The sequence below is a fragment of the Dasypus novemcinctus genome, chromosome 6 (assembly GCF_030445035.2).
Source record: "Dasypus novemcinctus isolate mDasNov1 chromosome 6, mDasNov1.1.hap2, whole genome shotgun sequence".
In the NCBI taxonomy this organism is placed as follows: Eukaryota; Metazoa; Chordata; class Mammalia; order Cingulata; family Dasypodidae; genus Dasypus; species Dasypus novemcinctus.
In genome coordinates this window covers 42,988,540-43,014,265 of record NC_080678.1, presented here as the reverse complement: position 1 = coordinate 43,014,265, position 25,726 = coordinate 42,988,540, and the positions used below count along the sequence as shown (strand labels likewise).

The following is a 25,726-nucleotide window of genomic DNA, read 5'->3' as shown; positions in this document are numbered from 1 at the left end:
TAAAAACCTCTGGAGTAGATGGTCTCTAAATTTAGTATCAGCTTTATAATTACACATTTAAATGTATTTCTATATTTGAAAAGGAAAGCAACAAGTGTTTCATGAGCTCTTTCTCAGTAACTGGAACTACTAATACAGACGACGTAGTATTTTGGTGTACCTCTTTGTATAGACAAAATTCTAAACAGTGGGCATCTATTATTTACATAATCAAGGAAAAAATTTTCACTATGAAATTTAAAAATTTGTTCATATTAAGTAGCAGAGCAACAGGGACATTTATTTCTAATATAGCGGAGTATACAAGCAAGTGTGCCACCAGGTGAAACATCTTCATTTTCCTTAGGAACAGAATGTAAGGATTATTATTCAATTCAACCCCACAATCATAAGCAATAGAGACCCAAACAGAAAGTGTTAAAAGAAAAATAAGTAATACTCTAATTTTTGTTTTCTTCTATGTAAAGTCCGTTTTAAATATCTATATCATAGAGCAACTACCTGACTTTGACTTTGCTCCAGAAAAACTCCTAGATTCTAAACTCTCTCATCTATTTCATTTCCTTTTCAGTTTAAGTTTCAAATGCCCCTCCTTTTCAACTAATTTCTAGCATTTGAACAACAAAAAAGGGTGGTAACTAGTCTCCTTCCTGACATTTTTTCCCTGCACCTTTCAATATCTTCTCTGATGCAAACATGTATTAATAAAACTCCATATCCAACTTATCTCTCCCCTTCCCTCCAACAATCAAAAAGAATCCCACCCAATTCCATAGGGTACAATCAGTAGCCTAGGCATCTGCATTGTGCCTCCTACTGCTCCCTTCATACTTGAACTCTGGTCAAGTTCCAGGTGACTCCAGGATTCAGACTGGATCTAGAGCATTATCCAGTGCACTGAGGACAGTATGAAGACCTTTTATTACAGTTAGCCCAGTGCTTGGTTGACCAACCAACTGGGCACAATTACCTGGCCAAGTTGACACAATAGCCTAACCATCACACTTGCCTTTATAGTTAGCATAAAGCTATACTTGATGTGGAGGCATCACATAGCACATCTAGGGAACTAGGTACCTCAAAGCAAAACAGTATCAATAACTTAAATATACTCTCCTCCATGTTCTTTTTTTTTTCTTTCAAGATTTATTTTATTTATTTCTCTCCCCTTCCCCCCCGCCCCCAGTTGTCTGCTCTCTGTGTCCATTTGCTGTGTGTTCTTCTTCGTCCACTTCTTTTGTTGTCAGCGGCACGGGAATCTGTTTCTTTTTGTTGCGTCATCTTGCTGCGTCAGCTCTCCATGTGTACGGTGCCATTCCTGGGCAGGCTGCACTTTCTTTCGCGCTGGGCAGCTCTCCATACAGGGCGCACTCCTTGCATGTGGGGCTCCCCTACGCAGGGGACACCCCTGCGTGGCAGGGCACTCCTTGCGCGCATCAGTACTGCGCATGGGTCAGCTCACACGGGTCAAGGAGGCCCGGGGTTTGAACCATGGACCTCCCATATGGTAGACAGACGCCCTATCCACTGGGCCAACTCCACTTCCCATCTCCTCCATGTTCTTAACCCTAACTTCACAATGGGCAAAGGAAATAATCTATTAAATATTCATAATTATAGGAAATGAAATGCAAGGATTCCAGGGCATCTGAGTGGTTTGATAGAGATTATGAGAAATGGGGTAACAAAGGAATTTATAATGACCATATTATCCATTTTAAATTCCAAATATCGTACAGTCAAACAATTGTATCTATAACTAAAAATACAAAGTGGATTACTCATGAGTTACCTCCTTGTCTAGCATACAGACTTCCTCCAAAATAACCATTCACTGGCGATGTAGCAGCATATACAAATATGGCTGTACTGAGCATTGATCCCCTCCTAAAAGGCAAAACAACATATGTAATAAATTAAAACTAACTATTTAAAGATTTTTTTTAAAAACATCAAATATTCTATTATATTAGCTATAGTTTAATTTCAAAGAAATACAGAAGTATCACATCTTGGACTGCAAAAGACCTAAAAAGGTTAACCAGTGAATGAATTTCTAATTAAAACTGCATTTAAATGATAGCCAAGCTGTTCCTAATTTTTTTAATTTACAGTTAAATTTCATAATACATTCTAAACAAATATTCCATATTTCTTTGGCAAAAACATTAAAACTAGCACTAAAATTGTTTTTGTAACCCTGCTAAACAAATCATATGGAATAGAATATTCACCTGCAAAGAAAAATTACTAAAATATTCCTCTTAATAACTTGATTCAAGTGCTTAAGATTCTTGCCTGCTAACAGGATTAGATGAAAGTAGTATAATTTATATTAAGCACTATTATTTTAAATGTTACCTTATAACACTGTCTTCCCCTATTTAGTTTCCTTGAATAATTAAAAAAAGATTTTTTTAAAAATCCATAAGTATTGGATTCTCAGACTTTATACTCAAAGTACAGGCAAGAAGAAAGATAAATTGAACTTCATAAAAATTGAAACCTGTACCAAAAGACACAATAAAGAAAGTGAAAAGACAACCTACAGAATGAGAAAATATTTAGAAACCATATAACTGGTAAAGGTTTAATATTCAAAATATATGAAGAGCTTCTACCACTCAACAAAAGACAAACCCTATTAAAAAATGGGCAAAGGACTTGGATAGACATTTCTCCAAAGAAGATATATGAATGGCCAATAAACACATGAAAGATGATCAACCTCATTAGCCATTAGGAAAATACAAGTTAAAACCACAATGAGATACCATCTCCCACCTACAAGAATGGCTATTATTTTAAAAACGGAAAACAATAAGGGCTGGTGAGGATAAGGAAATAGGAACCGTTGTACATTATTGGTGGGAATGTAAAACAGTACACTGGAAAACAGTTCAGAGGTTCCTCAAAAAGTTAAAATAGAGAACTATATTATGACTCAGCAATCCCACTTCTAGGTATATACCCAAAAGAATTGAAATTATATCTTACCAGGGGTGCGAAATGGGGGTGGGGAGACATGGGGAGATAACGCATAATGGGTGCAGGGTTTCTGTTCAAGACAATGGAAAGCTTTGGTAACGAATGCTGGTGACAGTAGCACAACATTGTGAATGTAATTAATGCCACTGAATTGTATGCTTGGGAATGACTGAGATGGGAAATTTTATGTTGTATATATGCTACCAAAATTTACAAATGAAATATAAAAGAATGACTAAAGAGGCAATGACAATTAAATGCAATACATAACCCTAAATTGGAATTAACAATGGAGGAAAAAATGCCCAAAAGGACACTATTGGGACAAATGAAAATATTGGAATATGCACTGCATCTATTGGACACTTCAAAATCAATGTTAAAGGGACGCGGCTGTGGCTCAATCAGTTGGGCTCCCATCTATCAAATGGGAGGGAGGCCCTGGGTCCCCATCCCGGGGCCTCCTTGTGAAGGAAGGCTTGCCCGCATACTGTGGAGAGCCACCCGGCCCTCCGGCCGCCAGCCTGCAGGCACCGCGGAGCCACGGCCCAGCCCACTAGCGCGCGAAGAGCCAACTCAGCAAGGTGACGGCAACCACAACAACCAAAAATGGAAACAAGCAAAAAAGAAAAAAACAAGCACAGAAAAGCGCGCAGTGAATGGACATAAAAAATAAATACAGACACAGAAGAACACACAGCAAATGGACACAGAGAGCAAACAGCATGCAAAAAGCCACAAAGGGGGGGATAAAAAAAATCAATGTTAAATTTCTTGAACTTGATAGCTATGCATAAGGTGGTTACATAAATGAGTGTCCTTGTTCTTAGGAAATGTACATGGAAGTGTTAAATGTTAGAGGAGCATGATGTATGCAACCTACTCTCAAATGTTCAACAAAGAGAAGGAAGATTAGATACATAGATACATAGAAAGATAGAGATAGAGTTAACTAATGTGGTAAAATGCTAACAGTTGGTAAACATGGGTAACTGGGTGATGCAGTATGTTGGAGTTCTATGTAATAGTTTCTGCATTATTTTTGTGACTTTCCTGTAACTTTGAAGTTATTTCAAAATTGGGGGGGGGGAAATCCATATGTCTACAAGGTGACATTAACTCAGACTGGCAATTTCTAGTTTCCTATTCTAATAATGACATCCAGGGAATCCAAATCAAGGCTCCTGTGAATAAAAATGGATGAAATATTTTTAAATACCTAACTGCACAGAGAAATATCAAAACAATTAAAAACAGTATCATTTGCCATAAAACAGAAATGTACTTAATCACTAACAATAAAGACCATTTATTTCTAGAACTCACCCTAACTAGGAAGTTAAAATAAAATCTGTAGATAGAAGCATATAATCTAGTCAGTAAGAACTAAAGAACAGTCTTTTAAAGAAGAATTTATAAGAACATTAACACTAATGTGTATACTGGGAAGATTATATCCTACTGTCCACCTTTGTAAAATATCATATAGACTTGAAATATTTAGCATTCCTCTGCCCCAATACCTATGTTCACTGTCTTAAAGTGGATACATGATAGTTAAAACATTGCAATATTTAATTTCCATCAATATATAACTAAGCACAAATGTGGTATAATGTAAGAATTAAAAGACTGTGGGTCTTTATCAGTTTTAAAAACACTGTTTGTATTTTTAAGAAGTCAAACACTGCAAATACTAATTATTTCTTCCAGAATATTATTAACAATTTGAACCACTCTGTTTATAAATGTGTATAGAAGACTGACATAGGCCTAACAATATTGAAATTGAAAGATTTCTTTCAGCCTAATATCAACCTAATACAGTCAAAAGTTCTTAATTCCAGAAGAAAGGGTTCTAAAAGGCAGCCCATGTGACTTAGAGTCCAAAACAATAACCAGCTATTTATGTTTGCAGTCCCCAGAGACATTTCTACTAAATCCAAGTGTCAGTGTCCTTCAAAAGCTTTAAATACCAAACATATACTTAGCCTTTGTTCAGAAACATTCTATGGGCATTTTTTCCCTAAAGCAGACCATTTTAATCTATACCAAAAATCTGCTGAGACAAAGAACTCTCCTCCTTGTTCAGTTCTTGACTGAATGGAACACTTACGGAGCTACTTTATCCACATTTGCCACCTCACCACTCATAACTGAAAGTTTTGGAGCAGCAGCTACAGCATTTTCATCAGGCCTAGCTTTGCATTCTCAAAATTCTCTGCCTTCTCAAGAGTTAAAGCAGTAAACAGATGTGGCTCAACCAGTTGGGTGCCCACCTACCACATGGGAGGTCCCAGTGCTTCCTAAAGAATGATGAGCAGATGCCTGCACCCACTGCAACAAGCTAGATGCCCATACTCGCCGCAATGAGCTAGACGTCACACCCCACCACAATGAGCAGGCACCTAAGTGAGCAGATGCCACAAGCCAGCAGACTCCACAAGCCATGGGGAGCAAATGTGGCTCATGGAGTTGGGCACTCCCTGAATGTGAGAGTGTTCCGAATTCAGTTCCCGATGCCTCCTGGAGAAGGCAGGCAAACAATGAGCAGACAGACAAGAGAACCATCTGGGGGGGTGTGGGTGGGTAATTTTTTTTTTTAAGTGTTCTGTTTAAAAAAAAAAAAAAAGTTAATAGCACATTAATCGGTATCTACATTGATGCTGAACCTCTACAAATACCCTCTTAATGTTTTTTCTTCTCTGATTGCTAGGGTGATCACAGAGGCAAAGTACTTTTCACATATCGCATTATCTGCTTTATCCTTTAGAATCGTTCCTACTCTGGAGTGATGCATCATACTAATTTTATGTGCAAAATATTCTTTTCTCACCACTTTGTATTCTATCTCTGTTTTCATTTACATAGCATGGCAAATTAGGATAGAGTTCTGGAATAAGTGTGCCTATGTTCAAAACCCCATTCTACACCTTAGTAATACCTGTATGATTTAGTTACGCCTTCCTTATCTATAGTGAAGATAATAACAGTCCTTTCAGAGGGTTGAGTGAGATTAAGGGAGCTAATGTGCATAAAGCTCCTAACATGAAGCCTTCATAATGTTAGCCACTTTTATAATAATATTCACTGCTTTAGTACTTATTTATATAACTAATTACATTCAAGTTCAATATAGCATAAACCATCTACAGCAATGATAAGACTAAATGTATGCCTTGCCTCTACTACCACTTATTAGAGAGAGGTTTCATATTTATAAAAGTTGGAAGTTTGTATTCTGCATTTAAAAATGAGTTGCCTAAATTGGAACACTAACATTTTGAGAAAGAACAAAGAAAAACTGGTTACCCTCTAGTGCAGGAGTTCTTAACAAGAGGTCTATAAGCTTGAAATGAAATTCAAAAAAAAATGTTATTCTTGTGGGACGTGTTGGTGTGGGTATGATATATTTATTAAATAATACACAGTATAGTGTGGACTTAGCAAGGAGTCCATGGTTTTCACCTGACTGGCAAAGGGGTCCATGGAACAAAAAGATTAAGAATCCCTGCTCTAGGGGCTGGTAAGACTGTGACAGCAGAGTTAGTGTCAATTCAGTAGTCATGAATTTAATCTAGTATGTAATATGAAATGCTAAGTCATGGCGGATTTGAAATGTTTTTCCTAAATATGGAATTTAGTTCATTTGAAACATATTCTATTCTAAACTATGAAATACCAGAACTTTGATGTTTCGGTTTTGGTCACTTATTTTAAAGATTATGTGGTAAATAAATTATAAAGATCATTTTAAAGAAATATAATACAAACTACAGAGAAATAACTTTTTTGTTGTTTAGTTCAACAAGCATTGATGGAATACCTTCCACGTGCAAAGCTCTTTAAATACTGAGAATTCAAAAATAAGGGGGCAGATGTGGCTCAAGCTGCTGAGCGCCTGCTTCCCACATAGGAAGGTCTCAGTGTCTCCTAAAAATAAGAAAACAAGCAAGCAAAACAAACAAAAGAACCAACTCAGGAGAGCTGAAGTGACTCAGAGGTTGAATGCCGGTTTCTCACATACGAGGTCCCAGGTTCAATCCCTGGTCCCTGTACCTCAGAAAAAAAAAAAAGTTAAGTATCAGACCTTGCTCTCAAGGAACTTATTGTCTAGTAGTGGAAACAACAATTTAGTATACAGCTAAATATTTAATATTAATATACAAGAGCCATTCTTTCAGCAACAATTTATTGCTTGTCTACCAAATGCCATGTATTATTAACTAAAAAAGAGGAACAAAGAATAACTGGAGAAAAAAGTATCATTTTTGATTGAGAAGAATTTTATGGGGTGGTATATGAAGTATCTGAATTAAAACCAAGCTAAAAGCATGTTTGCTGTTATGGAGGTCTTGGCTCTTGGAATACAAGGTTATGGAGCCACTCAATCAGGTCTTGAAACCTTCATGAATGCCCAATTTTTCTTATACTCTAAAAGACCTCAAATCAAGAGTTTCTTGAAAATGGATTTGCCTGCAATGAAAAAAATGTACCAGAAATCAAGTAGAGATGGTATTCTGATTTTTCTTTCCTTAAATCATTCAGTAATTTTTCTAATATCATGTGACTTTTTTCACCACTCTCTTTTTACTATTATTTACAAATATTCTTATATTTGAAGAAAATCTCCTGGTTTTTGAGGCAAATGTGAAGTTCTAATTCAGTAACTGTGAAATCCTTATACTTCTTAGGATCTAACTGGATCTTCAGCTTTCAAAAGAATGTCTAATTCACTTGGTCAAACAGCTCTGTATTAACATCTGCTTATAAAGGTTATAATGTTTATAATCAACCAAAACCTTCAGTAATGCCAGTAACTGTTAGAACATAACAAAATATATTTATAGTTTAAGATCATTGTTCATTATTTGTCTGAAATGACTCTATGCCATTTAAATGCTAAAATAACTAAAACAAGCAAATATTTGAATGATTAAAGAGATTTAAAACTATTCAAAAACCAAAAAAAGTACAAAATTTAAGCCCAAGCACTTACTCTGTATATAAATCTTCTATCATTGCAACAATAATAACAATGAGAGACACAGCAAATATCTGACATCCAGAACCAATGAGAGAGGAAAATATCAGTGGATGACTTGATGGTCTAAATACATCTCCATGCACCTGCTTCCATCCATACTCATCTCCTAGGTCTCTATCCTAAATACATATGTACAAAGAAAAGAAAATCATTCAAAAGCAAATTAATAATCAAATTATTTAATCAAATTATTAAAATATAGAAGACAGGTGAAAAATGACAATTACAATTTAAAATTGCCTCCCTCTGAATTTACAGCAATTTAAAGGAACTCAAAAATATTGAGAAGAGACATTTCAAATTTAAAAGAATTGCCTTAATATTTCATGATATTAAAGTATTAGAACATTTACTGAGGTTCAGGCACAGGCTCCCTACTGTGCCCAGAGAATTTCAAAAGTGAAAAGTTTTGGGAACAGGAAGAAATGATCAAATTGGGAGAAAAGAACATTGTCTCTCTTAATCTGACTTTCAGACATTATTTATTCTCATCATTACATCATGACTTTGGCTCCTATACAACCAGATGCCAGGTAGAAAGCAGAAGATCTACTGATCCCAGTAAAAGATGCACTAACAATGGAGAAACATCCTTTATACTCTGGAATTTAAGAAAATATCTGGGGGCAAGTATCAGATATGGGTGTTTTTATTTAACTGTCTATAGAACTTTTTTTTTCTTAATGTGTGTATATATATATATATATTTCTCTCCCCTTCCCCTGCCCTCCCGCCCCACTGTCTGCTCTCGGTGTCCATTCGCTGTGTGTTCTTCTTTGTCCACTTGCATTCTTGTCAGTGGCACCAGGAATCTTTGTCTCTTTTTGTTGCATCATCTTGCTGTGTCAGCTCTTTGTGTGTGCGGTGCCACTCCAGGGCAGGCTGCACTTTTTTCACACAGGTGGCTCTCCTTGACGGGCACACTCCTTGCATGTTATGGCACTTTTTAAAAAAGATTTAATCTTTCTTTTCAATGTGAGTAAGCAAGTTTCTAAAACAGTGTTTCTTAATGATCAGCAGTCCTTTAAGATGATCTGGGTTTTTTTGTGTTTTTGAGGGAAGGGGGGTAAGATGGGTTTAAGAAAAAACAATTATTTTATCTACCTTTCTGATGCTTCATAATATTCATTAAAATATTAAAATTTAAATTTGCTTAACTATTTCCCAAACTTATTTAATGACAGAGAATAAAATAACCATTAACATTCTATGAGCATACTTTGATATACAACACTGTTCTATAACTTAGGAAAAGAATTTAGAAAGCAAACCTTCCCTCTGAATCCACCAAACTAAATATAAATTAATTCCTCCACCAACCACCTGAATTTTATGCAATACTCAACAGTATTAGAAGATGCTAATACAGCTCTACAATCTCCTAGCTACAATTCTGAAATCAATAGCTCTGCAAACTGAAAGATTGTTTTAAAAGTTTGATATATCCTTATTTGGTAACAAAACCTGGTCAGAAATAAGAAGTTATTTATACTGCTTATTAATCCCACTTAATGTGAACATTCATAAGCTTTGCAGAAGAAACATTAATATATTTAATTACAGGGTACTGCTCCAAATACCACTGGGAGTCATATATATAGCTTTCTAAAATCTGAAAATTCTGAAATCCAAACTTATCTGGCCCCAAGGATTTCAAGACAAGAAATTATGGACCTACTTTCCACCATTCAAAATAACACTAACTTAAATTGTTTTGAAAAATGTAACTTAAAATGTTTGCTTACCATGTCATCCATTTCTTCTTCTTTACTGTACCGGGCATAATCTTTTCTTAAAGTTCTCATTAAAATCATTGAAACTAAGCCCACCAGGAAAATAACCATCATGAAGGAGTTGAAAATTGAAAACCAATGGATCTAAAATAATAATGTTATCAACATGAAATATCAGTCCAAAAATTATATAGATTTTTACGATGAACCACCACAACATTAATGAAAAAAGTCTTTATAATCTATTACATGAAAGTCCAAATTTAACACAAACTGGGAATGATTATTTACTATGCCAAAGGACTTGTTTTCTTTATAGTAAGCTTTAGATACACTGAAAACACTACATTGGTTACCCAGATTTTCAGAATAAAATTTACTGTACAAATAAAGGACAATTTGGACATCTGACATATGCTATTCAGTGTTACAAGGCAAAGAACATGACCCTGGAGTCAAAGAGGCTGGGGTTTTAACCCAGGCTCTGCCAATTTCTAGCTATATAACCTCAGTTTTCTCCATCTGAAAAACGGAAGAAATAATATTTGTCTCTCTTAAGTAATATGTAAGACTTAATAAGGTGTATACTGACCATGGCACTGTGCTTGTAAAAACTAAATAAAATTAGTTCCCTACCCCATAAATGAACAAGAACCTGAAAACACCCTTGAAATACCAACACCATACCATCAGTCATTGTTGGCTGCCATGGACTTAGGCTACATTCCTGAATGACGTGCTTCACCTGCTTTCAGTTCCTCCTTCCCACCTGTTGTCAACATTATTCACTCCTTTCTACATTAGGTACCCCACAGAGTTTCAAGGTTCCTGATGCTCAACTCTGAGTTCATCCACACGATGGTCACAAAATTACTTCCAGATACTGGTTCATAATCACAAGGTACTATTCTGTCTCTAAGGTCTTGAACTCAGTGTATCTGACTTGTAATTCCTTTATACTTTAATTCCCCAAATTCCTTAAAAAGTTCAAGATTTCTTCTCTTCAAGGCCCCAAATCCACTTTCTCCTGCCCTCACCTGTAGCAGAGGATCCTGACTTCTACCATCTACCATGACCACCTGCATTTATTCTCTTAGCCTTTCATTCCTGTTACTGTCCCAGCAGGCATTTCACCTCTGAAATCATTCACTAGGCTCCAGATCTCATTCACTCCCTGAGTTATTTCTTCTCATTTTTCACCACTAAACCTCCAACATTCTCCAGCATCAGCAATCTCCAAAGGTCCTTATCTTAATGATATCTACCTTCCTGGGGTTATTATAAAGTTAAAACAAGATAATTCATGTAAAGCATATATCTTAGTGCCTGGTACACTGTAAACATGAAAAAAATTTAGAAGTTGTTACACTACCTTTTAAGATTTTTGCTTGCTCTATTGTCCCCTCTTCTATCTCTCCCCTTTCAATCCCAATACATTTCTTCCTCCACTTAATTCAACTCAATCTCGCTGGGCCCCACAAAATTTCTCTTAAAGGCCTGCAATGATCTCCGACACCAATTCAGTGACCAATAATCTGCCCCACTCTCCTTGATCTCTTCCACATCTGACCTTTCTTGACACTATATCATCCTTCTTCACTTACTGTTGCTGCTCCTCTTTCATCTCCTCCCATCCCTAAAGCTCCAGTTTTAGTACTTTGCTGTGATTTCTTTATGTTTTCAGTGCTTTTAACTAGTAGTCCAAAGATGATGATGATACCGCCCACCACCACCACAACCCTCCCACCCCAAATCTCTAGCCCTCTTTTTCTCCTATGCCCCAGATTTTCATGAACTATAAGTTTCACTTGAATGTCTTTCTGAAATTTCCGACTTAGCTTGCCCTAAAGTAAACTCATAATTTCCCCTGTCATATGTAACAATGACTTTTGATTCTATAATTTCTGTTAATGGTGCTAACATCTGGCTTAAAAGATTTCAAATTATCTCTGGTTCTTCATTCTACTTAATCACTCTTAAGTAATAATTATTAAGCCTCTATTTTCCTTCAAAAAGTCGTTTGTATCTATCCCTTCCTTTCTGTTCCATGCCATCATCTTACACCTTGATAACTCTAATGGCCTCCCAGTAGGCTTTCTTTATTTTTGGTCGGTTCAACATTTCATTCCCCTATTCTCTCCTCTATTCTCTCATATCAAATCTAAACTATTCTAATATTCTATATTTCTCCCCTCCCATAATCTGGCTCCCTTACCTTATGTGGCCAACCTTTCTTTCCATGATACCCTATATGCCAATCAGGCCTGTTCCTCCTCAGTGACTCACAAGTACAGCATACTCACTTCTACCTCTGTAACTTTCTCATAATTTCTTCTCACGCGTGATCTACTTCTACTCACTTCTGTAAATTCTACCCACTCTTTAAAGCACCCCTGCCTCCTTAAAATCTCTATCTATATATTCCAGAGTTCTTTACAGATGTCCTTCAGCTCTAAACTAATATAGGTACATACAAAGTACATTTTACATAAAGATGTACTGTCTTGTACAATGTGGACAGATTTTAACTTGGGTTAATGTGCTGTGTCTGGGCACTAGGGTGAAGGGCAGTTCTGGCTCTATTACCCACCCAGAGGCTTAAGGCAAGAGACAAGTTTTATGGCTCTTCCTGAACCACAGGAGACAGCTGTCTGTCTCAGCTTCTTCATAAACCCATTCCTTCCTGCCTTCAACATTTTATTTATTGAAGGTCTTCTGAAGGTATAAAGGAAACAGTGAATGTGTTGTAGGTTGAAATCTTTGCCAAAAAAAAGTTACATAAACTTAAGTTTATAATAAAGATTTATAAAAGCAGCTAGGTCTTTTCAAAGACATGATTTTGTTCCTACCCTGGGAAATTAATGACCCAAAAAAGATCAAGAAAGAAAAAATTTGACTCATATCTTCTGTCAATTTATCAAATTTTTAAAGAGAAAAAATTTTTTATATAGTTAGCAAGTTATTTAATAAGAAGAAAGATAAAATGCTAAAAGTCCTAATAAGGTTTTCTATTTTCTAGTCTAAGATACACACAATCTAAGACATAAACTTTAAACCAATATCTATTATAATACACTAAAAACCTAACATTTTACAATATTCCTTTTATTCCAAAATTTACAAAATACTGTATTGGTTCTGAAATTATTATACCCGGGGAAATAATTCTTAAAAATAATTTAAAAATCCAAATGTCACAAGGGGTTTGCCAACCCTACTAATTGCTGTACTCCAGCACCCCCTAGTGCTGCTAATCCTAAAGCAGCATCCTAAATTTCTATCACAGATTTTTAACCCAAACAGAGATAAATAACTAACTATACCAATAGTAACTCACTAAAGTACAAGTCTAATTCCAGGGTCACAACCCCTTATTGAACATTTGTTACATGTCTTATATTCATTATCAAATTAAAATTTCATAACAACTCTATAAAATATTATAATCCCTGCTTTATTGTTAAAGAAAAAGGAATTGAGTGACTTGACCAAATTGATAGTAAGTGGCAGAGTCAGAGTTTGAATTCAGCTCTAACTCTTACGGCCTGTGCTTTTAACCACTGTATTAGAAACAATCTCGTATACTTACACAGTAGAGTCTAACCCCTCCCACCTACTTAAGAAAAACTCTTGAGTAATTCCCCCCAACTCCTCCAGTATTTTCAGTTTTGGACTCTCTACTAAATCCCATCAGCATATAAAGATAAGTTTTTCTTCCAACTTAAAAAAAACACAAACACAAATCTCCTGGCTCTCATTTTCCCTACCACTTACCATTTCTTTCCTCCCTTTTGCAAACTCCTTATTAAGAGTATCCTTACAAGAAATTTCTTGTTTCTAATTCCTCTCTTCCCATTTTCTCTTACATCAGTTCCATTCAGATTTTGCCCTACCAATGCACCGAAACTGCTCTTTATCAGGCACACCAGACTCCAGATAAATCCAATAGTCATATTTGAGTATTCATCTTACAAGATGCAACATATTAAATCACTGTTAGCTAAATTTTTTGAATTCCCCAGCCTTCAGCACAGTGCCCTGCATATGACAGATGCTCAATGTTGTCAAATTGATTTGAGCATACTGAATGGTTTAAAATAAACAAACTATTTACTTACCCTGTGTTGAAAAAAAGATGGATCAAGATATTTGTCAAATCGATCTTCAAATTTGACATCTGACTTTTTCCATTTTACCTGAAAAAAATTTTTTTTCTTTGAAAATCAAGGCCAGTAAATACATTAATAATCTGATTACAAAACTCTGAACAAAATCTAGAAAGATTTACAAATTTCAAAGTAATAAGAAACAAAAATGGTAGAAAAGTTACTGATTATAACTTGAGAAATTTAAATAGGTATGAAAAAACTAACCAACTTTCCTCTCAATGTATTATTAATAAAACAACTTTTATTAGTGTGATCATTTCAGTTTCCAATGACTACTACTGCTGACTTTGATACTCTGATCTGACAAACATGATAAGAACTGAATTAACATAAGCTCGATTAACAAGCATTAATGACTACTTAAGAGCCTGTACATCTTTGTCTTTAAAGTGCATTAATTTTATTAATTATTAAATTTGTGAGTTCAATTATGCATATATTATTTGCATATGCACAAAGATTGAAAAACTTTCAAAACTGGTTCTAGTGATTGAGTCATTCCAGTTATCAGAAAAAGAGTGGCAAAGAGAGATACTACCTAAACTGGATTTCTCTCTTCTTTCCACTATTTTTAATTCTAATGGAACTGAATTAACTTGACAGTTGCCAAAGGGCTCTGACAAGCTCTTGCTCTATAGGAGTATCAAATTCCAACTGATAAAGTAAAACATGGTAAATTCTACGAATCCAGCAACTTTCAACACAGCACCATCTCTATCTGCAACAGAAGAAAGGAAAGAGACACAGAACATGGAGTATTGCAATCTAAAAATGTAACCGTGCAAATACATGCTGGGTTACCCTAACCAACCACGTTCTAATGCTAAACTTTCCTCTTGCTTTTGATTTGCTCCCTCTCTCTGATTTTAGAAGGCTTTTAGATATTTGAGGAAATAGTGTCAATATTTTTTAATATAATAATATTATATCCTATTTCAAAGCTACATTTTCATTTACTAAAGATCAAAAGTACACTTAACTGGTGATACTAGGTCACAAACAATTCTTCCTGCATACAAATTATTTTAATACTTACTGAATATGACATCTGGATTTTGGTATTTGGAACCAGTTTCACCTTTCCCTCACTAGTTAAATTAACATCAACGATTCGATTTCCATTAAAACCTATTTCAAGTTTTTTGTAGGTCCAAAGATAGTAATCCTCTCCATTTTCATCTGCTTCACCAACAATACCTACAAAGAAATAATATATGTTATGCAAGGTAATACCACTTAATATCTAAAATAATCTAGAAGCTAAAAACCTTAATATTTTTTGTATAAAAAGCATTATTATCATTATTCCTCATTGTTAGAACAAGGTGAAAGTACAAGTTTGATTCCAGGGTCACAGCCTGTAATGTACATGTTAATTAGCTGTCAAACACATACCACCCTAAGTCATACCCCGGTGAAAAAGTGATGAGACAGCTCAGCATAACTTATCACTAACCTGAACCTCAAATCTTAACTTTGTTATTAGTATCACCTTCACTGTAACGATTATAAACTTGTATGTGCATGCCTCTAACATTTCAAAATTTCAGCCAAGCGCTATATCACCATCTGGCAAGGTCAAAGAACTAGAAGCCCAGACCAATATTGTCTTTAATAATTCATGATCTACTCATTCCTGCTAAGCGCCACATATGTATATGAGGATACAGAAATTTAAAATGTCTCCTTTTCATTCCTCTAGTCCTGGACCTGTCCTGAGAAGTCATCTAAATGAAATGAGAGTTGAAGAGATATGGTAACAAGGCAATAGTTAAAAATGATCATTTTGATCACAATTTGGAATATAGGAAGACAAAAATAAAACTGAGTGAAGATCTGAATGAACTGAAAGGACTCATACAGATATTTATACACCAATGTTTATAGCAACATTAGTCACAATAGCCAAAAGGTGGAAGTAACCCAAGTATCCATCAATAGATGAATGGATCAACAAAATGTGGTATATTCACACAATGGAATATTATTCAGCCATAAAAAGGAATGAAGTTTCGATAAATGTTACAACTTTAATGAACCTTGAAGACATCATGTTGAGTGACATTAAGTCAGACATAAAAAGACAGACATTGCATGATTCCACTTATATGAAATAACCAGAATAGGTTATTCATAAGGACAGAAAGTAGAGCACAGGTTATGAGGTGGGAGAGGAAGAATGCGGAGTTACTGCATAGTGGGTTAAGGATTTCTCTTTGGGGTGATGGAAAAGTTTTGGTAATGGATGGTGAAGGTAGCACAACATGGTGAATGTGATTAATGCCAATGAAGTGTATGCTTAGGAATGGCTGAGATTGGGAAATTTTATGTTGTATATATGTTACCACAATTTAAAGAAGAGAGAGAGAAAATAGAGACAATGATAATTAAATGCAATACATGGCCCTAGGCTGGGATTACTAATAGAGGAGAGGGAACAGATTTGACTCAAGCAGTTGAGTGCCTGCTTCCCACATGGGAAGGTCCCAGGTTTGGTTTCCCGTGCCTCTAAAAAAAAAAAACAATCAACGAGCAAAACAAATGAAAAAACCAACTCAGGGGAACCAATGTGGCTCAGTGGTTGAGCACTGGCTCCCCACATACAATGTCCCGGGTTCAATTCCTGGCCCTGATACCTCTAAAAAAAAAAAGAGAAGAAAATACCCAAAAGAACATTGGGACAACTGAAAAAACCGGAATATAGACTAGATGTTTTTTATCTATGTTAAATTTCTTAAACTTGATAACTACACTTAATATGGTTATATGAGTGAATATTCTTGTTCTTAGGAAATATAAATGGCAGTATTAAGTGTTCAAGGAACATAATTATATGCAATATACTCTCAAATGTTAGAAAACAGATAACAAGTGATATAAGAAATGTGGCAAAATATTAAAAGTTGGTAAATCTGAGTATCTGTGTAGGGGCCATATTAGAGTTTTCTGTATTGGCTCTGTATTATTTTTGCAACTGTCCTGTACATTTGAAATTATCTCATGGTTCAGACATTCTAAGATACCAAGAGTGTCGCTCCAAAACAAGGCAGACTCTAGAATTCCAGGGCTACAAAATATTTAAGCCAGGAAAGCAAAATATTTAAGCTGTTGCTAAAGAGGCCTGCAGTAATAACTGAAAGAATCTAAGTTTCCAGATTTAAAAACCCACAAGCAATGGAAAAAAACAGAGGAAGAACTCTCTCTTCCGGAAAGTACTCAACCTGCCATCTTGCCAGAAAAGGAAGCCTAGATTAATGGGTTTCCTGAAATATATAGGCTTAGAAGTCATTGGTGAATATTTAGCACATCTTCCTGCTACCCTCAAAGTTGATGACAAAAATGTCTGCATTAGGGCAATATTAATTACAGTCATTTGTATAAAATGCTTATTCATTACACCTAAATAACATGCAATACAATAATGATGATGCATACTATCTTCTGAGATTAACTTCCTTACAAATTTCATTTAACAGAACATTAAACTCTGATCTTAGACATTTAGTCTTTCATAGTTTACTGCTCATGAACATGATAGTCTGCCAACAATTTTAAGAATTAAAAGAAATATAAATTATATACAAGAACATCTTTGGTCAGAAGAGAGGGGAAAAAAACAAGCACTAAGGCAGAAATGGGATCAAATATGGTGGCTATGATACTTGGTTGCGCTTTGCATTTTAAATAATTTAATCAAGTCTAACACAAATCATTTTTGGATTATGTATAAGTTTGTAACTGCTATGCCACAGTTCTTCACAATTAATACATAGCTCAGGAACTAAAATATCAATAAAAATATGTTAAATACAAGGGGTTTTGGAAATAATGTAGGAACTAGCAATACAAGCCATTTAAAAGACTATTACATCTAAAACCCACTTACCACAGTACCACATGAGAAAAAGCCAAAATTAAACTTCAAAAATCCTGTTTGGGCCCTTTGATTGTATTTAGCAGAACAAATTAAAATAAGATTTTAAAAGGTGGGGGAAGACATTTTCAGATTGTTCAAAATCCCTTTTAATCTCCTGAAGCCCAAAAAATTATATTGTATGAAACCCTTATATTTGTGGGGAGATCCAAATAGGAATAGCAACAGCAAAAACCGTTCAAGCAACAAGAGGAGCATTCATTCTGTGGGAAATGTTGACAACTCATTTACTAATACAGTACTTAATTACCTTAACAGAGTCATTACATAATATTCCCAAACTTTAAACAGAATTACTTACCCCATATCGGTAAGTCATCTATGTACATCTGATACCAGTAGTGATTTTTGATAGCATATACAAATGCATCTCTCTTTTCTTTATCTAAATCAATTTCACAGTAAGTGGCTGGCATCACATCATCTGCATAAAATAAAAACTGCAAATTAGCCTACTGGTTTGTAAAATATTTATGGGAAAAACAACACAAGAGAAAAGCCTGAAGTAAATTTTTTTATTTGTAATAGTTGAATCTGAGTGATATATATAGAGGGGTTCCGTATATTTCCCACTTTGGGTACTTTTAAGATTTTTGAAAATAAAAGAACTTTAATCATCTTTATTTTCAAAGATTACCATTCTAAGTAAAGATAGTTTCCCTTATGTCCAGAAAATTATACAAGAAAATTTACAAAGTAACTTTAAAATGTATAAAATTGATTTTAAAACAAAATTTAAAAGCTTAAAATACCTAAGAAAGTCATTTTCTACATACAAAAACTCAAGAATATCATTTTAAATAACAATAATTTGTAATTATAAGATCTCAAAGATAAACATCCATTTTAACATTCTTGGACATGCAAGCTAGATAGATAGATTCTATGAGGAATTCCAGTGATTCTTTATTATTAGGAAGATTAAAAGGCAAAGCTCTACCCACCAGGTGTCACTGCTTATAAATGACCCTAAAAGTTTCCTAGAGATGAGTCATTTCCACTCTTGACTGCTTTAAAAAATATTGCTATCATAATATTGTTTGAATGGTCTCTAACTTATAAACCTAATGTTTCAAAAATGTGCTTATGCCACTGAATTGTATATTTGAGAGTGGATAAAATGGGAAATTCAGAGTTGTATATATCCTACCAGGATAAAAATGTTACAAACCATAGAAAGGTACAACACAAACAGTGAACCTTAATGTGAACTATGGACTACAGTTAATTATAATAATACCGTCTCATCAACTGTAACACTAATGCAAGGTGTTAATAATAGGGAATGCCATGTGAGGGAGATATATGGGAACTCTGTATTTTCTACATTTTTCTGTAAACCTACAAACTTCTCTAAATTAATTTTTAAAAAGGGTGCTTATGATTAGATCTTAACTAAAATGAAGCACACACACAAAAAATCCAAAAATCTGCAAACACTGTCCATCAAAAAGATTAAATTGTTTTTGTATGTTACTTATACAATCAGAAAAAAATAATAAAGAAATCAGCCTTAACAACAAAAAATAAAGCAGTTATTTGTTAAGTTCTCCCGTACTAGAATGGTTTATTCAGAACTTGAAATGCAAATTCCCAAAGAAACAATATTAAACTTATTAAATACTGGCTAAAATTTAAATATAAATTGTAACTGAACTACGAATCTGATGGCCACCTATAAAATTATTTCTGTGAGAAACAGTAATCTGAATTCTAATTCACCAAACCAGTAAGATGTCACCCAGAACACAGAAACAGCTCTCCCTTATTATAACTCAGCCCAGAGTGGGTATCCAAAAACTACAGTACCAAAGATGGCAGAAAACTTTGAAATCCCATGAAAGAGGGATGGGGAAATAGACCCGACCTCCAAAGTAGGAGGAGAAAATCAATTTGTCTCCAACAATAACGGCTCCCACACAGATTTTCATTCTACCCAGGCCTTTCTAGGCAGCAAGGAATTTAGGATTTTCAGTAAAAACTGAAGCAGAGCTGAGCAGAATAGGGAAGGTTAGGAAATGAGATTGCTATAAAAGAAGGCTTCCTGCAGCAGGGGCTTAGAGAACCCGCAGCAAGCAGTTCCCAAATGGAATCTCCATGGAATATGATAATGAACAAAGGGCAGCAGGCAACTGTAGTTACTAAGGGACAAAGACAGGGCCAGGCTTGAATGGCAACAAACGGCTGTAGGTGACCTCACAGCTACCTCTGCAAAGCGACTGAAACTCTTGCTGTTAGAGAAAATTATAAATGGACAGTCATGGATAATGGTCATTAAAAAGCAGTAATTTTAATTATGGCTTTCTGAGGAATATGACATCTATCTGTATAAACCTTTTAAAAGAGTGATGATTCCTCGAAGCTGAACTTTAGTAATTCTCTTTCCCAATTGATCCTCTATAATCCTCTCTCTCATCACCCTAAGCTCTAGCTGAACTCAACTGCCTGAAGTTCCCACACTTTGCACTCTCTTGGCCTTTGGACATTTTTGCTGATGCTGTTATCTCTACCTGAAATGTCCATCCTAAAATCTTTCCTATCCCTCCACCTAGGTCCCTCTCCTCCACAGAGACATCCCTGATTCCCCATCCTCCTCACCTCCCACACACTCACGGCCTCCCCCTTTCTCTGAAGTCTCTTGGCTTTCTGTCATACCTACAGATCCACACCAAAAGAGCCCTGGATGGTCAAATTTTAGTGAAGTTCCTCTTCCAGGCAAGTAGGCAAAATACAAACATTACAAGTAACTGAAGAGCCTGGTTGCCCAACTGAAACAGCACTCCTGTCAGATGGGAGGTGCTCTGAAGACAACGGATGCAATGTGTCTGGTAACCAAATTATCCCACATTTCATTAAAAAGAAAAAAATTTTTTAAATCTATCAACAGAAATCACTGCTTTAAAATTCTAATGGGGTATATACCTTTCTCAGATGAAATACACACTATGAGTTCTGAAGAAGATGCAATTAAAATGTTACCAAGGTAAATACTTTTTCATGGGGGGAAAATAAATTCTAAGTTGCAAAGTGGCAAACGTTAATACTGATTTTTCAAACGGAAAGAAAGGCTAGATTGTGGAAACTATTCACCAATAAGTTTGTCATCAAATCCAACAAAACTCCAAGCTAGTAAGTGAATAGGCAGTGAAAGCATTGGGAAAATGTGATAATTATTCATGATTTCACTACTAAGAACACTTCATGCCATACTTTGTTTACTTTCTCTTTTGCTAACATTATTAAATTGAAGAATCAGAAATACTCTACCATAAACTGAGCAGTACTTGGCGACATCTCTCATGAAATCACTACAAACAGATGTATAGAGAAATGGGCGAAAAACCTGAATTTCACTCCAGGCTCTATCACTTACAAGCTACATGAATAAAATCAAGTCATTTAACCTCTGAACCTCAGCTCCTTCAACCATAAAACAAAGATAACACCTAAGATATGCCTTCCTAGAGCTGTTTTAAGAATTGAAAACACTAATATATTCAGTGTTCTTAGGTATCTTCAGAGCAGATACCCCTTCAAGAAGCCAATGAAAGTAATGTCTCCCCACCCCACCTCTGCTCACTGGAAATGAACATTCACCTAAAATTAAATGTTTAATTGCAGAGGATCCAAGACCTCTGAAGCCAGAGTTCCTGGTTCCACTTTGTATGCGGTAAGGAACTCGGTAACGGCTGAATAATGAATTAAAAGAAAACACAGACTGGAAAAATAGGTATATTCACAGTTTATATATATAGGTATATATATAAAGAGTACTGATGGACTGACCAACCTGGCTGGTAGTATAAGCTGTACAGTTCTTTCTAGATGGTTATTTGGCAGCATGTATCAAGAACTGCCTTAAGGTTTATTCCCTTGATTCAGTAATTCCACTTCTAGGAATTTATCCTAACGAAAGATTCAGAGATGCATTAAAATACTACATGCAAGGATAGTCAAATGCACTATTATTTCTAATAGCAAAAAAAAAGGAAAGGAAAAAAATCAGAATTTCTCATAACTAGGAAATGAGGAAAAATTACAGTATATCCAAATTCTAGAATACTGTGTAGCTACATTTTTCAGAGTAATTAACAATATAAGGACAAGCCAAAAAATGTTAAGAAGCGAAATAAAAACTAATTATACATAACTTATTAATGAGTTAATAAATGCTTAGAACCCAGCAGATAACAAGCACTATAAACTATCTTTTAAATAAATTTTTGAAAATTATATATGTAACAAACTCGATTTAAAAAAATTTTTTAAAACAATGTGGATGAACAGAAAGGACAGAAGGATGGAAGAAAATGTACTAAAATGTTAACAGTAATTTTCTCCAAGTGATTTTTTTTTTTTACTGTTTTTAAGTTTATTTCTGAGTTGCAAATATTATTTCTCCTTCCCCATGTTTTCAGAATTTCCTGTATTCTCCCATTCAATCTTGGGTGCCAAAATCAGACAGACAAAAAGTGCAAAGACCTTTTTCTTGCAACTGTAGTGGAGACCTTAGCAGCAGACATAAACTGCTCCAGTTCTGTAGAGATGCATTCTCTATGATTAATTCTTTTAAAAAAAATTTTTTTCTTCCCCTCTCCCACCCTGCTGTTTTTGCTGTCTGTGTGCATTCACTGTGTGATATTCTGTACCTATTTCTCTTTTTGTCTTCTCTTCTAGTGTTTCTCCTCTAGGATTCACTGGGATTTGATCCTGGGGACCTCTGATATAGAGAGAGAATCCCTGTCAAATGCACCACCTCAGTTCCTGGTATCTGCTGCACTTCCCCTTTACTCTGCCCTTCGTCTTTCTTTTGTTGCTCCAAGTGATTTTTATTTTCGTCTCTACATTTTTCTGTAGTTTCTAAATTTTGTATAGTAAACTCATACATCATTGTTAAAATCAGAAAATAATATATTCATATACACTGCTGTGAAAACAAAAATAAAAACACAGATATCAATCTGGAGGAAAATGATATTGTTGATGGTTTGAATAGGACTTATAAAATGCCATGCTTATTAAATTTGCAGTTAGCACAAGGTTGAAAGAATTGCAACAACCAATAATTGACAAATTTAAGATTCAAATTCATTGGTCTGCCTGAAATAATTTGGTTAAAACCAACTAAATTCCCAGACTTCCAATCAAAAGCAGATTAACCACAAGTGTGTCTCTTCTTCCCTCTGAAACTCAATTAAAATATTAGTAAAGAAATAAAAAGGATATAAGTCCACAAGGACAAAAAGAAGACAGTGAACAAAAGATTTCAACAAATTTTTGGAAAATGGAAAACAGATGGAAGATGGCAAATGACTAATAGAGCAGAGGACACTATAACAGATGAGGGATATTTATAAGAAGGGAGGAGACTGGTAATCACAGAACCCAAGGACATTCAAGACTTGGAATCACCATGGTTTCAAAAGGTAGGGGATAGATGTAGGGCTGAACGCTGAAACTGTATGATATTCTGTATATGGAAGGGCTGGATGGCCAGTACCCTCCACCTATCAAACAGCCAGATGAATAACCTCAATCTCTTCCCTGCAGTAAACCAGAGGTACTTCCATTTAGAAACTTTAAACCTGAGAGGCTCCACATTCAGGAGATACCAGGAAGAGTAGAAGCGAGGGGCTAAAAATTTCAGGCTGAACGACAGGACAGACTACCCCCCATTTATCCCCCTAGCTCTTTCCCCTCCCTTGGCAAATAGGCCAAAAATACCCAGGCAGATAATGTGAAGGGAAATACAGCAGAGTGATTAAAAACACAAACTCCAGGGCTCAACCGCTTGGGTTCGCATCTTCATTATGCTATTCTCCAGTTGTGTGTCCTTTCACAAGTTACTTAAATTCTCTGTGCTCTGATTTCATTATCCAAAAGAATAGTGATAATATACCTCATAAATTTATTTTGAGGACGAAAATTGCCAAGGTTGAAAATAAATGAACTGGGAATATATTAGGCTTTAAGCAGACCTTGGCATTTCTCCATATCTTCAGTACTCTCAACTACCATTTTACTCTAGAAAAGTACAGGAAATATTTGTGAAAAAATTTCATCCCTCTGTTAAACTGGGATATTCAGGGGAAGATCAATAAAATAAATGGGAGGAAGGAATTCTCTAGAAGTCAGTGATTTTTCCATGATTAACATCCTTCATTATACTGCAAGAAATCTCAAATAGGGGGAAAAAGGTGGATTGTGCCCTTCCTTGGTTGAGAATTACTATTCCAGATCATCTAATGATCATAATGAACAAATTGTCAAAAGAAAAAGTATACACAAACAGCTCCCAAGTGCTGCACAATTTATTAAGAACTTACTATGCCTTAACAGATAGAATGCAGTAGTGAACAAAAGAGCAGGCTAATGCAACATCTTGGGGATAAATCAAATCCTGCAATCAATAAACTGATTTAATACTTCATAACTGCTAATACAAAAATCAAATTGGAACTATAGACCTGCAAGATATGCTATTAATATTCATAACTATCCTCCCTTTTTTAAAAGATTTATTAATTTTATTTATTTCTCTCCCTCCCCCACCCGCAGTTGTCTGTTCTCTGTGTCTATTTGCTGCAAGTTCTTCTTCGTCCATCTCTGTTGTTGTCAGCGGCACGGGAATCTGTGTCTCTTTTTTGTTGCGTCATCTTGCTGTGTCAGCTCTCCATGTGTGCGGCGCCATTCCTGGGCAGGCTGAACTTCCTTTCACGCTGGACGGCTCTCCTTATGGGGCGCATTCCTTGCACGTGGGGCTCCCCTATGCGGGGGCACCCCTGCATGGCAGGGCACTCCTTGCATGCATCAGCACTGTGCGTGGGCCCGCTCCACACGGGTTCCAAGAAGCACCCTTCAAAACTGTGGGGTAATGAATTCAGGTCCGATTCAAAATGTCTACTTTAAGTCTGCTCTTCTGCCCCCTTTCAAACATATTTCCTGTAAATAGTGTCAATTTAGCATTTTGTCTAGTGTTAGTAAATAAAACTATTTGGAAGAAAAAAGGAAGTTGTGCATAAAGTCTTAAGTGAGAGACATGTTACATTAGACTTAAGACTACCATTAGTTACTTAAAATAGTCTAATTTAGACTTAATTTAATATTTAGCAAGGCTTACTACAAAATAATACCAATTCATTTAGCTTGACAAAATCTACTTGGTTAAAAAACTGTGAGTGTGCATGTGCACATGCACATGTATGTGTAATTGCATGTGTACACAAACAATATTTTCTGGTTTCATGCTATTTGTAAAATTTTATTTTTTTATTTGAATATGCATTTAGTAGAAACTTTAAAATCAATATTAAAGGATAAAAGATTGACAATATAAAAATTTCTATATTTCCATAGTTTACACAGAGTCACAATGTTTTAGTTTCTGTTATTAGTACGCTGTGATATACTTTGGGCAAATCATTTCATCTCTAGGACTTGGTGAGAGGGAACTGGATAAGATGATCTCTGTGGTGCATTCTATGATACTATGAAAAAACAGGAAACCTTCTAAAACACTTTCAAAGCCTGATCAACTTTATCTTTGAGTAGGAGAAGGGAAAAGAGAAATCAAATCAACATTTACTCTTTTATCTGGCCCACTTAATTTAGTAGTTTTGTTAGCCGCATTCATGCTAGATGTGCAAATTCACAAGACCCCAAAGAACTGCCAATTCCTGGGGAAATAAGAGATGGCCAGTTCTTCTTCCTTTACTCTAAAGGTACTTAGTCTGAAAGGAAAACAAATGCCACCTTTATATCCCATGAAAACCATCTCCCTTTATTGACCATAATCTTTCCATCTCAACTTCAAGGAATTAATGAAAGAAAAAAGGTGAGAAGAAGTGAGTAAGGC

At 35.3% G+C, this 25,726-nt stretch overlaps 1 protein-coding gene across 1 annotated transcript in view; it reads right to left on the bottom strand.

Moving 5' to 3' along the window:
* The window catches only part of TM9SF3 (transmembrane 9 superfamily member 3), a 62,535-nt gene that overhangs the window by 26,249 nt on the left and 10,560 nt on the right, over positions 1-25,726 (bottom strand). The window contains exons 3-8 of the mRNA XM_004456975.5: positions 18,173-18,295; positions 14,974-15,134; positions 13,887-13,964; positions 9,781-9,912; positions 7,988-8,154; positions 1,793-1,887 (exon numbers count right to left, since the gene is read on the bottom strand). Coding sequence (XP_004457032.1) covers positions 1,793-1,887; positions 7,988-8,154; positions 9,781-9,912; positions 13,887-13,964; positions 14,974-15,134; positions 18,173-18,295 — 756 coding nt within the window. The remainder of the gene's footprint in view (positions 1-1,792; positions 1,888-7,987; positions 8,155-9,780; positions 9,913-13,886; positions 13,965-14,973; positions 15,135-18,172; positions 18,296-25,726) is intronic.